General features: G+C 44.5%; 1 protein-coding gene across 3 annotated transcripts in view; it reads left to right on the forward strand.

Moving 5' to 3' along the window:
• Positions 1-17015, forward strand: part of LOC116840462 (probable ribonuclease ZC3H12D) — a 25638-nt gene extending 8623 nt beyond the window's left edge. For 2 of the 3 annotated variants that reach the window (XM_032807195.1, XM_032807196.1), the window contains exons 2-7: positions 11033-11294; positions 11602-12103; positions 13021-13306; positions 13609-13936; positions 14129-14411; positions 14718-17015. In XM_032807195.1, coding sequence (XP_032663086.1) covers positions 11033-11294; positions 11602-12103; positions 13021-13306; positions 13609-13936; positions 14129-14411; positions 14718-15072 — 2016 coding nt within the window. In that variant the 3' untranslated portion in view covers positions 15073-17015. Of the gene's footprint in view, positions 1-2485; positions 2851-11032; positions 11295-11601; positions 12104-13020; positions 13307-13608; positions 13937-14128; positions 14412-14717 lie in introns of those variants that run through there. The other variant, XM_032807198.1, reaches the window with a different exon arrangement.
• Positions 17016-17034: the final 19 nt, after the last annotated feature.

Genomic DNA, 17034 nt, shown 5'->3' on the forward strand with positions numbered 1-17034 from the left:
GGGGGGGGGGGGAGAGAGAGAGAGAGAGAGAGGGAGAGAAAGGAGGAATGGAGAAGAAGGTTATATAAAGCGAATACATAAAACGAGTCCACCAGGAAGAACGAACGATCGCGTCTCCAGCGAGCGAGACCAGTCGATGTGGGCCATCGATTATTGCTTATCGCGAAGGAAGAATCCGGGTGAGAGAAAAGCGGATCCGTTTGATCGGCCACGACGCCGCTTGACCTAATTATCGGGCCTCGGATTATTGGACACATTCTTTTTCCTTTTTTCTCCTTTGCTTCTCTCTCCTTTCTTTATCGCCAGTCTTGAAAACTGACTCCGTGCGTATCGATATCACCTCGCGTCCGGATCCGTCAATGTTCAATGTCCAAGCTCCTAGCTTCGCGACGCTTTCATTCATTTCTTCGTGCTCGCAAGATCCGCTCGAGAACTGATACGTCTTATCTTGTATCCGAGAAGCTGATATCGCTTTCAAGTTGAGAGAAGAAGATCCGGCAACTTGGATCCTCTCAATTGCAGCCGTTTGTAAATTCCCCTCGGTCTCAAAGACTGTTAAAGATTCGGTAGGATTGTTCAAAGGTTCGATAAAGAACCGCGGGAGATTCAAACGGCTAACATATTTCCGCAAATCGAACAACTCCGAATATCGATCGTCACCATCAAAATTCGCGACGCTACGGCACTGGTGCTTGTCGCCTTGCGGCCAATCCCGAGGCGATACACCTCGGATCCGGGTGTGTATCCACGGTACGTCATGCATCTACCTACCTCCTCCATGTTGGACATCGTCGCGTCGTCATCCAAGGGAGAGAGGAAAAAAGAGACTGAGAAAATCGACGTACAATGACGTGCATTGATTTTACACTCGCAAAATTTCAAGCTGTGATTAATCGATTTTTTGCTTTTCCGCGTAAAATTCATATTGAGACACTGAGAGAAAAAATATCTAAGAAATAACGAATATTTATTTTCAGGGTGGCTAATAACATATTTACTTGTACTGATATAAAAAAATATTTTTCAAATACTAACTTTTGATTTTTCCTCTCAGTGTAATAGCGTAAGTGACAAGAGGAAATTTTATTTCTAAACGTAAAACATCGTAGCTATTAATGCGCGTCATTGTACGTGTCGGCTGACAGACTGCGTGCATATATGCGTGCGTGCATGCGTGCATGCAGCGCACACGGGTGTGTGCATGTGTGTGATCCGACCTGCCACCTGCCTGGTGCTTCACGGCAAACGGTCAAAGACCCCGCAAGCCGTCTGTTTCCCTCCTGAACGAACAGCCGTGCAAGCGCGCAGCCGATTGGCAATGGACGCGCGCGTACATTCGACATCGCGAGCGTCTCTCCTCGCGCCTTCACCTGGTTGAGAGTTACCGAAAAACGGCGCATCCGCGTGTTGCAATTTATGCGGAAAAAACGGCTCGAAACAGCTGATGCGCATGATAACTATGTTTTAATTATTACAAATAAATTTTGTTCGGATCGTCGCGCTCATACATGCACTTGACGTCGCGTTGTGTTCCCTGTGCGTGTTCTGAAGATACCTTTACGGCGAAAACTAAGGTAGTCGTGATGTCGAGTGTACTTGGAAAGTTTGCCGACCGTTGCCTGTCGGCAGACATCGGCTCGTTTCGTCATGCGCCATGATCGACGCGAGATAGCTACCGTTCGTTGCAGTATTACATAGTTGCTGAACGATCAAATCTTGGGAAAGTCGGATACACTTTGGCTGCTGGGACCACAGTAGAGATCCTTATCCTGAATTCTCTTTTACCGGTAAAAGGGAGCTCAGAATGAGGACCCATGCGTAAACCATTCATAATTGAATTTTCCTTTCTCTCTTTGAGACAAGTTTCAAGTGACGACTATTAAATATGGGCTTTAGACTTGTATTAATAATCGTTACTTGAAACTTGTCTCATGTAAGATACTCAGATTTCATTCAGATCCAAGTTTCCCCGTTGAATTACGATACATGTGACATTTATATCTGAATTCAAGTCGTCTCACTCGAGACGAGTTTCAGTAGCTATTAATATGGACTTGAAATCAGTTTTTCTCGTCAACTCAAAAGGCTTCCTGACTTTGTTCCATTTTTTTATTAATTAGGAATTCACACGAGAACGAGAATCCTCCCATCAATCTCGGCTCGTCCAGGCAATTCGGATAACCGCTTCCGATTTCTCTCTCTTGCTCTCTCTCGAAAGTGCGAGGTCTGCGAGAATCGATCACTCGAATGAAATTTGAAAATTTTCTCGCGCCGCCGCGCACGCTCCTGGCGCTAGCGTCAGGAGTCACGTGGCCGCCGCGACAATCACGAGAGCAACCGAGCTGAAGTTTATCGCGGGTCACACGCGAAGGGGGAGGAGAGCGGGCGGCACTCTGCTCGGCAGTGGCGTTGAAGGGCCGTGTTGTCGGCGTGGGTTAGCGGGAGGGGGAGGGTGCAAGAGGAGGGGAAGGGAAGGCACGACACGTCGCGCGCGCGGTGGAGTCGCGCGACCGCTCCATTCACCCGTCGGCCGTTGCCGAGATTAGTCGCGTCTCGCGATCACTCGCGCCTGCGTACGCGTCGAGCGCGTCATCGTGATATATTCGCGCCTTCTCCACAGTGTGCTACGTGATCATCGTAGCGGTCAGTGCGTGCGTCGTTCGTCCGTTGGTGTTTCGCGCATGGTGGTAGGCGCGGGGAATGTGTTGTCGTCGTTTGACCGGCTGTTGAGAAAAGTGAAGCCGCCGCTCCCGTTCGACTAGAGAGAGAAAGAAAGAGAGAGAGAGACCCTTGTACGTGGGAAGGATCTACGCTCAGTGATCCACGGACGAGATGACGGTCACTGGAAAGGTGAGTGTGCCGGATCTACCTGTCAATCGAACCGCGCGCGCGCCTTTTCGACTGTTTTCGAATTCGCCTCGATCGACACGAAGATCGTCGAACGACAGGATTGTCGTCGATTGGGAAATGTCTCGGTCACTTGGGAGTTGCTCCACGAGCAGAGCGTGTGCACCTTGAAGAAGGAAAGTCATAGGCTTGTCGGTACCGTTCGCGGAACTCGGCTTTCTCGAAGCTTTCGTGTCGCTCCGAGTTATCGCTCGACACCTGTCTCGACGTTTTCACGCCACTCTTTATTTACCAACAATGTTGGCCATACTGCAGTGGCCGCTCCGTATCTTTCGGAAGACAGTCGTTGGACCGTAAGAAACAAAACGCAAATGAGAAAAGCAAGAATTGAACGTCTCGACTTTCTTCTGCCAAAGACTTCAATCAGCCTAGTCGTTCCCCTGACCTAGTCGCACGCGAGGAGAGGCTATCGTCATCGTACCCCGGATACGATACCGAATTTCGACACACGCGCGCGCGTTATCGCGCATCTCATGGCGTGATGTTACTTGTCGTAATCGGACTGACGTTAAACGCGACTATAATTATCCGCGCGCGCGATTAGCTGTCATCCGGTTTACGTCTAGTCGTCACTCGACCGCTAATTGGCCGTCCGATATCGCCGATAAACCGTTGGGGGAGAGTTGGCGAACGAATGAAGAGGGGGGAGATGAGTTGTTAATTTTCCTCGTGAGCGTCGCACGTCATCCCGCCTGCCGATGTAAACAGTCGGCACGGATTTCGCTAAAACAACGACGAAACAGCGTCGAGAACCTCGGCGCGACCGTGAATTGTAACGACGACGACACGAGGCGACGTCCAGGACGTCCCAAGATCTCACCGGACGTGTTCCCCACCGTGGCTGCGCCGACGAATCCGAAATCAATTTTTTTTCGACAAAAATGTCAAGGCATCGGCGCGAAGTGAGCGACTCGTTGCGAGCTAAATCTCAACAGAGATCTCAACAGAGACAATTGACCGCGAAAAACGTTGTCAAGTGATTTTACCACAGAAACTGCCGACGATTAACGACCTATCTCTGTCGACACGTGACAGATTTTTCAAAAGAAAAAGTAGCAAAAGTTCATTTTATAATTTTTTTCAAGTAACTTAGAAATATAATACGCATTATAAATTTAAAATATTTTTTGTAAGAAATCGCAAACGTTTTGACTCTCTTGATAGTTCTGATGTTAAGCGTCATCGTGTGACGTCCATTAGAGAGTCGTTAGACGTTAGAAATTGGCGGGAAGAAGTTTACGACTCGGCTTGGAATTTTGGGGGAGGAAATGAAAAAAAGAAAGAGTCCCCCCCCAGAGGATTTCCCGGGACATCCTGGCTTCTTTCGCTCGAAACGGAGACACGGAGAGGAACGCCCGCGAACGACCGAACGGAATATGATCGTGTATTCGGTGAAGGCGGGGCGCGCGCGCGTTCTCGAAGGCTCGCTTCCGGGTTGGGATACTTGACGTTCTGGCCTTTCACGCAATCGCGAGAGAGCACAGCAAAGTGGACAGCCGCCGATCGGGTCGCATTAATCACTCGAAACTCGGCCCGCCGCCGTCCACGGAGCCTGCTCGTGCTTGGAAGTGTGTCGAATCCGGTTGAATCTCGCACCACACCTTCGCGAGGATGAGCGTGCGCTGGGAAACACCAATCGTGTCCGTAAAACGGACACGCTCTAGCATCAATTGAGATTCTCAATGCGCGCGAGAGTGACTCATATTTTCATACATACCGAGACAAAAATACCTCAACACTTATTTGTGGGATATAAAGTCTATTTCTGCGAAATAAAAAGTTCACTTCTGCTGATAGAAACCTCTATCTCAAGAATAAATTTTCAAGCACTTTTTCTTTTCGAGTATAAATATCAATGCGCGAGTTTTTCTGTCGCGCTTTACTCAGTGACGCGTCGTGCAAAAAAAGCGGGAACGATTCGAAATATATCGAAAGAACAAATCGAGATATGATATTGATAAGGATTATTCAATACATCGTATACACTGAGAATGAGATACTTGAAAATTTATTTCCAATAGAATAAAAGTTTATTTTTTTCGCGCGCAGGAAGAAACTCTCTTTATTTTACAGAAGCAAACTTTATGTCCCACAAATAAATTTTCTGCTATTCTCTTCTCTGTAGAAGTAAATGACTTAATGTTTGCGAGTATGTCAAACATAATTATTATAATTATTGTTCGTTGATCATGTATAATAATTATATTCACGACGGATTGTTAATCTGCATATGAATTGCCGTGCGTAAATTTCCACGAGGTTGGACTTCCCGAGAGGAAGGAAATTAAACGCCTCGCTATAAAAGGACGATCCCTGGGAATTCTCCACTTTCGTTGCGGTCAGGCCGCAGAGGAAACGAGTCGGCGATAACAATGATTGCTTCTGACATTTTGTCTGACATTTTGTTCGTTGAGTTGCAGTTGGTTGAGACGTTACGCCGACTTGGCGACCGCCGGCGACTCCCTTTTCTTACTTGATCGGAAATAATAACTGTAAGATCGAGTATTTCGGAAGATCGAGAGAACGGAATCGTTTCATTTCGAGAACGGTTTCATTTCTTCAAATTTGTTCTCGCTCGAAATTAAAGCGGAAACATTCGTTTGAACGTCCTTCTGGCTGGTGGACGTCCAAAAATGATCGGCCTCAGGCTCTGGAGAGTCGCCGTACGTCCCTGTAGCAAAAGACGCTACTTCGAGGTCAGAGTCGTGCGGGATCGATTCCGGTAACGAGATGCCGATATCCGGGACTCTTCACGATGTCGTGTCGTCGAACCGAAATTTGCATCTCCGAACGGCCGCTCAACGAGGTGGGATCTTCCCAGGTCTCGATCATTCGGCGATTCGAAGGAGGATTAGCGCGCCTGATTATACGAATAGTCGCGAGGACGCTGCTTCACGTTGATTTAGGCCAAGTTTCACAACATCCGTTTAATTTTAACTACCGGTTAAATTCCAATAATGATTGATTAATTCTGATTAACTCTTCTTAATGTCAAATGCGATTGGTCGGGTCCAATGGAATGACCAGCCTGTTAAGTCAACTGGAGATTGTGGAACTGAGCCTTAATCGCCAGAGAGCGATGACACTCACTGTACATGTACAACTAATCGATGACATTAATTGACGAACGTTAACAACTCCTGCCGAATGTAACTTGATGGTTTCACGCGAGGCAAGAGAATATTGCTGAGAGAGGTGGGACAACACAGCGTGAAAAGAAATCGCGCGTGTAGTTATCGAGAAGAAAAATAAAGCAAAAGAAGAATTATCGGAGGATTTCGGGGGACTCTGAAAATAAAGTTCGAAGGGTGACGATATGCGCATGTGTGCGTGAGGTTGTGCAAGATCTCCCTCCCTATCTTTCTTCGCGTACATCCTGTAGTTGGCGTCACAACGACTCACGCGCGAGCTGACATCGGAATAAATTAGGTGGTCCCCGGGATACCGGTATCACCGGGCCGCCGCGTCCTCCTTCCGTCCTTTACCGTCCTTTTCCGTAACGCGTCTCCCACACGCGAAGAGCGTGGAACCAGTTTCGGTGAATATTCGAACGAATTCTCCAAGAGGGAGACACGCGGCGGCCTCTTCGCTTGGTACAATGAGACGAAAATCATCACTGGGTCGTGGTGCCCGAAAGAGATCCTCAGCGGAATCCGCGAACTCTGGTAGAGCTGAACGTTGCAAAAACCTCGACCTATTAAATGCACGGAGAACATTTTATAGTTATTGACAATGAGATTTTCGTAGTAAGAATTTTGCAATCGAGGAATAGATCGGTATTATGCAGTAATTTACTGTCCTTTCATTTGCGCTATTTATATTTTAAGGACTGAAATGTGCGCTGTTGAAATGTTCTTAGAGAAACATAGTAAAATTCTAGCGAGAAATTGTTTCTTTGGCAAAGTAGATTTTACTGACAGAAAATTGTGAAGAATTACGATGAAGAGAAACTATAATGTATTCGTACTGTGCGATTATTCAGTATACAAAGCGAATGATGATGTTGCTGTGCTAACAGAGCGCGCGGGAGAGAAAGTGCACGGCAACGGAACTTTCTTTGGAAAATCGGCGTCTTCCGGTTGATCTGCCTTTTCGCGGACTTTCTAACTAGGAGATCCCGGCGCTCCTATCTTTATTGTCGGCTTGCGAGCAAAACGATTAATCGTGAATGAAAGACCTTCCCGGTCCTCCCTCTCCTTCTTTCTCTTTCTCACGAATTTCAACATCGGCGACTGCACGGGAAACGCGAAGAAGGCCAAAGAGGAGTCTTCGGCAAATCCCATGACGCAATTCCACGACCACAAAAACGTAAATTGAAATGGCGCGCTTCATTAATATTTTAATAATACACGCGCAAATACAGAGGAGACGCGAGCATATCCTCGCGAATAAATTCGCCGCGATCGAATTTCACGAGAAATGTCGGAAATTGCGGCGCGCAACGCATTTACTTTCGTAAATAATCGTTCTTTGTCGAACATTGTGGGCACACACAGCTGAATAGAGAAACGAAAAGACTCGTTTTGTCGACAGAAGTGCTCAGCTGCGAATATTTTTCGGCCGTGACCGATTGAAAAAGAGGACTTTCGGTGAATCGCGCTTTGAGAATGCCAATAGACACCGCGTGTGTTATTTTTTGACTTACTGTCGACGAATTTTACCTCGTCAGAACAATTACCCATGCAATTTCTAGTTGCACAGCTTTGAAGACTGAAGCGCGAAGAAGAATGTCGTACACGAAGAAAATTTTATAGTGCAAATTACTATGAAATGGAGGAATAGATTGACATTACTTGCAGTAATTGACTATCCTTCTATTTTAGAAAATATTTATTCGGTGAGTAATAATAATCTATACTGAAATCGAAATTTCTTATTTAACTAGATTAAATGATTGCTTTTGTGTAAAGTTAACGTTTCAAGAAAATATATATTCTCTTATTTGGAACATATTTTATATATTAGTACATATAAAAATGTGTTGTTATCGTATCCATCGAAAAAATATTTTTTATTTCTTAGATTTGTTTCTCTCAATGTAGAAGAAGGATTTATATGGAATTTGTATAGAAGAAGGAAAGAATTTCTTATATGAAAAAAGCTATAATATTCTCTCCGTGTATCTAATTAAATTCTGATGAAAAGGCGGGATTATGGTTAGTCCAAGACGTCGATTTCACCGGATGTCGCGCGTGAGAAGGACATCCGGCAGAATCGGATCGGGAGGTCCCGATTTCCACCACTCGACCGGGACACTCACGTGTCCCGTTCGCGTACTCCACGTATACGACGATGTCGTCGTCGTAGTCGTCGTCAATTCTTGGCGTGTGCCCGATACGTTACGTTAGATCCGGGAGTGGTGGGCGACGATGCAAGGTTGTCGAGAAATTCATCGTGGCACGCCATGCACCGTCGCCGCGCTGGCTCGCTTTTGGTTTCGAAATCCGACGAGCGATACCCAATTTTCGAGCGGCTCCCGGATCTCCGGGCTTTCGGACAGCAGACTGCGTGTCCCCTGTCTTGGCAGTCGATTTTTGACTCGCGGAAAAACCACGTAATCTAATTACATAAGTGATTTTGTGCGATCGGTTTTTCACTTATTTCTCTTTCTCATAATTTGCGTTATTATTTATTGCAAAACAGTGTCACTGTTTTCCACTCTGCGAATATTCTGCAATATTCTGCCATATTCCGGGAGAGGATCCTCGAAATCTCTCTTTATATTTGCGAATTAAATTTCGTTTTATTTCGAAGTAACAGCGCGTGCATTTTTTAATTAGGAGAAACAGGTACTTTTTATTTAAAGATCGAGGGCACTGAGCCTCTGAGTTTCCATGAAATCCGTTCTTATTATGCAATTCTCTTCGGCTCCTCATCTCAAGAAACGCGTGCGGTGCAAAAATCCTCGTTGTCATTTTGCACCTGTAACATTACGTCGTTGTGCCGGTGGAACAAGCGACCCTGATGACCGCTGTGATGTCTGTCTGTCTGTGTCTCTCTCTTTCTCCTCTCTCCCTCCGTCTCGCGTCTTTCTACTTTCACCTGGATCTCCGCTAATGGTTACATCCGCCAACCTGGGAGAGCTATGCCCCATTTACGATAATTTCTCGAGCCGGAGACGAGTCGCGGCGCGCGAATTTTCTTACGCGGCTCTCTCGCCGAGTATTTTTAGCCGCGATGTTATACCGCGTTCAGAAAAAGTATAATCGGCAAGTAAAACGTATTCTCGGATAGACGTCGGGGAAATAACACAGAATATCTCGAAGAACAAGAAGGTGATCGTGGAATTGTTTTAGACGGACTTAAAGTTGACTTTTGCACGCGATAAAAGCCGGCTTCTGTTATCGTGTAGTGCCTCAATTTTTAATATATTTTTATATAATTGAATTGGTATTGTGTGTATTTAATTAAATCGACGTGTTTTTCAGTTTCGTACTTTACAAAAGAGTGGCATTCGAAATTCTATCAGCCATCTCCGATCTGCCGGCGAGATCTCGCGTGAAATCTGGCTTCCCCCGGCGAAACCGACGACATCTGCGATAATTTATCGGCTGGAGAAAAATCCGCCTCTTCCAACATACCCGTAATGATTTTCTCCGGTGTCCGTGCTGGAAACGGATACGTGTACCAATCGGGTTACAGCCAAGTTAAACAATCGGCGCTGGGAAAAATGGATAATGGCGGGTTAGACGGCACATAAAGAGTAACGAGGACTCGGTTAAGTAACGGAACGTAAGCGCACGATGAGAGAAATAGTGCCGTCAAGTGGAATACGGATCGGTTGTTATTTGCTTGTCGGCGCGTATTGCCCGCTGCAGCAACTCGCAAATCGCTCGTTTCCGCGTTGTTCCGCGTTTATTGGCACCTAGGCACACCGCGAGAGGCAAGCTCTCTAAAGTGAAGGTATTAACATATCGATACCGGTGCTCCCAAGTGTCGATATCTATTTCCAGGACTGATAGACTCCGGCAAAATTGTCATGCAACATCGAGCGACGTTGCAAAAGAAAATATGCGGGTAGGGAGCAACATATTTCTCGTAAAGTGACGCGGATAAAGTTACACCTCTCGACGACATTTTTTTTTAGTTGTTGTCGCGCGTTTCTGATTTTTTACAATTGTTGGAATATTTTGACCATGAAGAGAGGATACGGGGAACGTACACGCATTGTATCGGGAAGAAATCTGAATATATATATTCAGGCACATCCGGCGATATATCACCGGCATAATAACAAGGCGGTCGCCGCAATAGCGCGAGATGGAGGTACCTGCCCACGCGGATGCGTTCAGAAAAATGACGACGCGCGTGCATGCGTGCGTGCACGTACAATGGGTATAGCAAAATGGTTTAGGCACATTGATGACTTTCAAAATTAAGAGTCACTACTCACGGCCTTCCCCAGTAATTGTATTATTAATTATTATTACGACTAATTATTATATTAGTATTATTATCATTTATTATCATTTAATGTTCACAATTATATTATTAGGCAATTATATTATTATTTTGCGTACTCATAATGACTTTCAATTTTCATAGTTTGTTGAGCTCCCGACTTCATTTAACCGTTCTGCAATCCACTATGCTACACGCGTAGCCAGGGACGAATAACTCTGGAGAAAGAATCTTTGACGGAAAAAAGATATTAGCAGCCAAAAAGATGTTAAATTTGTTTGCCTGTCGCAAAATAGTTTCGTGAAGTCCCGTTGAGACGATTGGATTGAATACACTTGCCTCTCATTAGTTTCTGTTACTCATCGATCCCGCCCTTACGTGCAATCTTAGATCAGCGAAATTCTCATTTACCGGCTGCTGCGCTTTCGTACGCGCGCGCCCGTTCCCGCTTCTCGTTCCTCCTTCCTGTGCATCAGATAAAATCAGCAGTGCGCACAAGACTGATGCCAACGCATCAGCCCCGAAGGAGATCCGCAAGTTCCTCGTATTTCCTTCGTCAGTGGCGTCAGCGGCAAAATTTGGACGTCTCCTTTGGACAGACGTTTCAATTTCAATTAGAAATTTTTCTCACGCACTTCATGATTTGTCAGCTGAACGCAAAAATCTTTCGAATGCACCGGAATTGATGTACAATAAGCAACTTCATCACGTTCGTATTTCACAGAGATACGTGGACTGCACAGTGCTGGGGGCGGGCAGCGTGCCAGACGCCGAGGACTCCTCGTACGACAGCGATTACGAGGCTGAGGACTCGACTACGTCGACGGCGGCGACGACCGCGACGGCGACGGTGCCCCGTCCGCGCTCGGAGTCGCAGGTGTCCTCTGTGGCGCACCCGGACGTGTCCCGCACCGCGTCTGACACCCTGGCGGCGGAATTCGCCGAGTACGTCACCATCCAAGGACCTTCGCCCACGCAGAGTCCAGGTATTAACTGCCGCTTGATTCGCTTAGTGCTCTTTGATTCTTAGCAGATATATCACGCGAGGATCTTTTAGATCTCTGCAGATTAAAAGTTTCTTGCACGCTGGACTTTTCCTTCTCAAAACGATCGGTCTTCGAAATGCGTATAGCTGCAAGGAAGATCGATTACATTGAGATGCAGTCGATTCTCTTATCGACTCCTATTCTTATAGGTTTCTTATCGAAATCTTAGAAACACATATCCATCGCATTTCTTCAAGCGAGACGTTTATGCAAAATCGTGCATCCTGAAAGAAAAACTTCTGTCTAGGTTACACCGCTCGCGTGGAGTTCGCGCTGAAACTGGGCTACACCGAGAAGCTCGTGCAGGCGGCCTTACAGAAGCTGGGCCCAGATCCTGGTCAGAACGAGCTGCTGGCCGAGCTGATTAAACTCGGAGCTACTTGCTCGCCAAGACTCAGCGATAGTCCGGAGGAGCCTGATGGACTGTTGGATACCGAGATGGGTACCGACGAGGGCGGAGGGTCGATCTTGACGACGGCGATGACGATGAACACGACCTCGTCGGCGGGCCTGAGGCCCGTCGTCATCGACGGCAGCAACGTCGCCATGAGCCACGGCAACAAAGAGGTCTTCTCTTGCCGCGGCATCAAGATCTGCGTGGATTGGTTCCGCGCCAGAGGCCACAAGGAGATCACCGTCTTCGTGCCCAAGTGGCGGAAGGAGGCCTCCAGGCCCGACAATCCGGTCGCCGATCAAGAAATCTTGGGTGAGCTTGAGAGGGATCGTCTGCTGGTCTTCACGCCTTCCAGGTTGGTATTGTGTTGAGATTCGTTTCAATTTGGAGGCTCTACCTCGAAACCGGTACATACGTAAATGCTACACCGGCTCTCTCGACGATGTCGTCGTATTAAACTTGTTCACGTGTGTGCGAAAACTAGAGACGCTATTCTTCTGTTTCAACGTTGATACATTGTTTGTCGGATATTCGAAGCAGTTATGATAATATCACGTGGAGAAGCTGCGCAAAAGATACAGTCATATAAGCGTAAAAATACAATACGTTTGAGCGATAAATTAAGAATACCTGTAAACAAGAAATTACGGACGTGTGCGATAAAAAAACCAAGATTTAAGACTGAGATTCGAGGTCTCAGTGGACACGGAGAGGCGAAAGATGTCCCTCGTTCCAGCACCTGGACTTGCTTTGCCACTGGCTAATATTATCCAGAGCTGGAATAACCGGCCCCACGTTGATCTATCCGCGCGAACTTAAATCGTCTCAAGGATCTCTCCTTCTTCCTTTCTTCTTTTTCTTCTTTATGCCACCGCTTCCCTCGGTTATCCTTTTTCCAGAAACAAAAGTGAATCATCATTTGACAGAGCGATTCGCGAAATATTATTCTGATTTGTGAACGAATAAATCAACAAATGCATAATTAAAGTGTCGTTGAATCTGTAAACGCGATAATCTACTGCAACGATAGACAATACAAATCGACACATGTATTAATTTTAAGCGCAACAAGTTTAAAAAATTCGGAGAAAAGTCAAGTTAAGTCTAATTTTTATAATGATTGCACTTTGACATCACGCAAATTATTCGCAATGTGATCATTTATAATTATGCTACTGTAATATAATTTCCTTGATTGTTGCCACGGCACAAGGTCGTTGAAGATCCCTCTGTTCCGGTCTATTTCTGAGAGAGAGAACATGTTATCCGCAGATTGGTAGGTGGGAAGCGCATGGTGTGCTACGACGACCGATACATCCTGAGGCTCGCCGCAGAGGTCGACGGCATCGTCGTTAGCAACGATAACTACCGGGACTTGGCGCAGGAGAATCCCGAGTTCAGGAGGGTCGTCGAGGAAAGGATCCTGATGTATAGCTTCGTGAACGACCGATTCATGCCGCCGGATGATCCGCTCGGCAGGAGCGGCCCTACGTTAGAAAATTTCCTCAGGATCGCGCCGAGGAAGGTCGACCCGGCGCCGCCGTGTCCTTACGCCAAGGTTACATTTTTTACAGTTTTGATTCTACTTATGAATTTAAAGTCCTTACATTTTTCAGATTATCTAGACTGACGATTGCAATTTAAATTCTTCTTTTTTGTTAAACTACTAAATTTTCGAAATCGATATCTTCAATCTTCTAAGATTTTTTTCTTTTTTAAATTAATCAAATTAAACTGCGGGTAGAATGAAGTTTGCGTGCAGTTAAAATGTTAACAATTCATTTTTGATTTTTTCAAATTCCTAAGACATAATTTTTCTTTTATTTTTCATATTGGTGTTAAGTCGTGTTGAATTCGCAGAAATGCACGTACGGCAACAAGTGCAAGTTCCGACATCCAGAGAGAGGACCACACCCACATAAGTCCGTGACAGAGCGACTGGTGGAACACGCCCAGCGTCACCTGCAAGCCCGTGGGCCCAGTCTGAGCCTGCCGCTGCCATCCACAACGTCCGTCTCTCCGCAGCACCCGCCGCTCTGTAAGACCAGGTCGTCGGTGCCGCCGAGCGTCGTTCAAACCTTGTCGTCCGTGCCGAAGAGTCGATCCGTAGAGAACGTTACGTCTGACTTGTCCACAACTAGTCCCGCCATGTATAGCCAACAAATGCCCCCTGCCCAGAGTCCTCAAGGTAACAGATAGAATAACATGAAATAGAATAAATAATTTATAAATAATTTACAAGTAGTTTTTCACGAAAATCAAAAGTACATATTCAAGAAAATTGAGAAATTATTTTCTTTCTTCCATTCTTCTTTCAATCGTCATTTCTTCTTTCAATCGTCAAATATATTAGTATTGTTAATTTTACTAATTGTTATAGCTTATCCCTCCGCAATGGGCTGGGCTGCGTCGAGAGTGAGCAATCCCGAGCCAGAACCGGCGAATATGCATCGCAAATTGCAGCGACAGCTGACTTTAAACCCTGCATGCGACCCACGTCTTTATCAGCTCAGACGATACCATCAGCAACAGCAAGCAAGCCAACCGCCGCAACAGCAGCAACAGCAACAGCCAGTTATTAATCCCTCGCGCTCTAGTATGCAACATCGGCCGTTAACGAGACACGCCAGCAACGAGTCGTCGTATCCAGTTACTGCTATGAGGCAAGTCCGACGAACATCTTTGCCGATTTGTAACACAATATTAGCAAGACACGCATTTTTATTTGATCTCTAGTATAACTTAATTTATTTTAGAATTAACTAAACGGGTTCTGTAGTTTTAATTATCTAATTCCCAATAATTTAATCGTAACTAATTTACAAGTATATCAATTCGAGATTTTTTAAAAATTGAAAATATAACAATCAAAACGTCTCATATTATAATTATGACTCTTAAAGAGTCAAAATGAATTCGAAAAATCAAAGTGAACTGAATAAATTATCGGGGAATTTTTTTGCACCTAGTTGGGACCATACCGAACGACTTCAACATCATCACCAGCACGTGACACGCATCGCCTCCGCTCCGGACTCGTACAGAGCGTGGCCGCCGTGCGGCGCAGCCCTGGTACCACCGCCGTCGCGGGTGCAAAGGCTAGGTACCTCGGACCCCCAATTGAATCTATTACCGTCACCGCCGTCCGCAAGCTTACACGTGCCTTGGGGCACACAAGCCCAGGACGCTCGGCGTCGTCTGCACTACCATCTCGCCAATATCTTTCCCGAGGAGCAAGTGCAGGCTGCCATGGCGATCCATCCGCATGAGACCGACCCTCAGCAGATTTGCGCCGCAATTTTGGCGATGTTTCCTAAAAACTAGAATTAATGAAAGTCTCGAGAAGTGTATTTATAAATTGTCGACACGTTCAATCTGCAGCGTCCAATTGGAAAACTAATTTCACTACTAACTGTAATGTTCTCTCTTCGATTTCTGTGGACATCTCGTAGATTGTAGAGAGATCTTAATACTATATAAAGTACATGGTAATCTTGACCATCGCGTAGAGAGTTGCATCAAAGATGCCAATCAGTCGAGTGATTTAAAAGAAGTGATCAATTTTTGGAAATTCTAACATATCTGAAATTTTCGAATTTTTTAAAGATTGGACGCGTTTTCGTCCTGCTAGTCGTTGTGGGCCAGCATTTCGCGGACGGAGAACGCGATGATAAATAATCCGCGTAACGTGAAAGTCTAGAGGAATATCCTGATATGTCCTCGTAGATTTTCGCGTTATTTAAGAATGATTAACGAGAGTTGAATGATCGCGCATTTTTTTACAAGCGAGTTTCACGTCAGCAGGGCATTACAGCGCGAGTGTTGTTACAATATTCGGGGTGTAGGTGGTGAGAGAGAAAGAGAGAGAAAATCTGTATTTTAATCCGTCGTTTTAATCGTAATGAACTCGCGTCGGTGATCATCGTCTCACATTGAGCCGATCGACTTCTATCTTTTCGATTGCACTCGCGGAATCGTCTCGCGCTGTTTTCTCATCAATGTTTGTTTCTTGACAAGAAAGGAAAAAGATCCCAATTATATTTTTATAAGTGCATCGACTTTACGCGCGTTCGTCTACTGAGGTCAAGTCTACTGAGGTTCTTGATAAGATTTTTACAATTTTTATATTATTGATATAGTTATATACATCTTTTGTATAACTAGACACATCTGATTCGACGAACTTCATTGCTTATGAGAAAATTTTTCGAGACGATGTCGCGAACGCTGATCGTTCACATTAGCGGCTGTGAATTTATGGGAAGCCTTATACATGCATATATATATATATATATATATATATATATATATATATATATATATGTATATGTGTATATATATACATATATATATATATATATATATATATATATATAGACATATATATATATACACACGTATATATCACCCGGCGATATAATTCGTATTAAAACAGTACATAATATATACGTATATATGTACGCATGCGAAACATTTCGGTAAACCGAAACAAGATGAGTATATCGTACAAATTGTACGAGAACTAATTAAGACTTAACCGACTTCTTATATCGTTGTTTCCCGTCTCATATTGAAGAATTATATATTTTAACTTATTGGACTATCGATTACTTGACACGCGCACGTAAGAGCTGCGAATTAATCGATATATATATTAGTTCAATTTAATTGAACTCTCCCAAAACATAGGGAAGAGTCCAATGGATTTAAATTAATATTCTCATGTCAGATGTTTTTACTTGCGCAGCAAAACGTACCGCAATATTTTTCACAAATAAATGAAGAAGAAATCAATAATTAATTTGTTAATCGATACATGTGATTATAAATTTATTATATTATTTTACGATAAAATTTTATATCAAATTTCAAGGACTTCAGCTTTTCCGACAATTTTGTATTCATTGTCTATCTAACAAATAATCTACAAGATTTTAATATATACATATGTGTGTCATGTGTGCACATGTATATGGTAATCTCCTCTCGGAAGCACAATACCATGTATTGTTGAGAATCCGCGAGTTGCGAAGCGAATACTATATAAAGTATGTTGTATCTAACAAAGGTAAAGATAAACATTTATTACTCACACTGTGTAAACGATGAATGCGCGATAACCGTTTCGGTTGTGGAAGATTATTACTATTATTATTATTTTATTATTATTTTTATAATAATGTTAATCTATGAAATATTATATATATCGAGTTTGTATCAATGTTATTGCGAATGGATATTACGAAATAAATGTTTTTTTTGACTTATTTATTTGTTGGCTCTTCT

Source organism: Odontomachus brunneus, unplaced genomic scaffold (assembly GCF_010583005.1).
Source record: "Odontomachus brunneus isolate Ranch 3 - 2012 unplaced genomic scaffold, Obru_v1 Obru_scaffold_010, whole genome shotgun sequence".
In the NCBI taxonomy this organism is placed as follows: Eukaryota; Metazoa; Arthropoda; class Insecta; order Hymenoptera; family Formicidae; genus Odontomachus; species Odontomachus brunneus.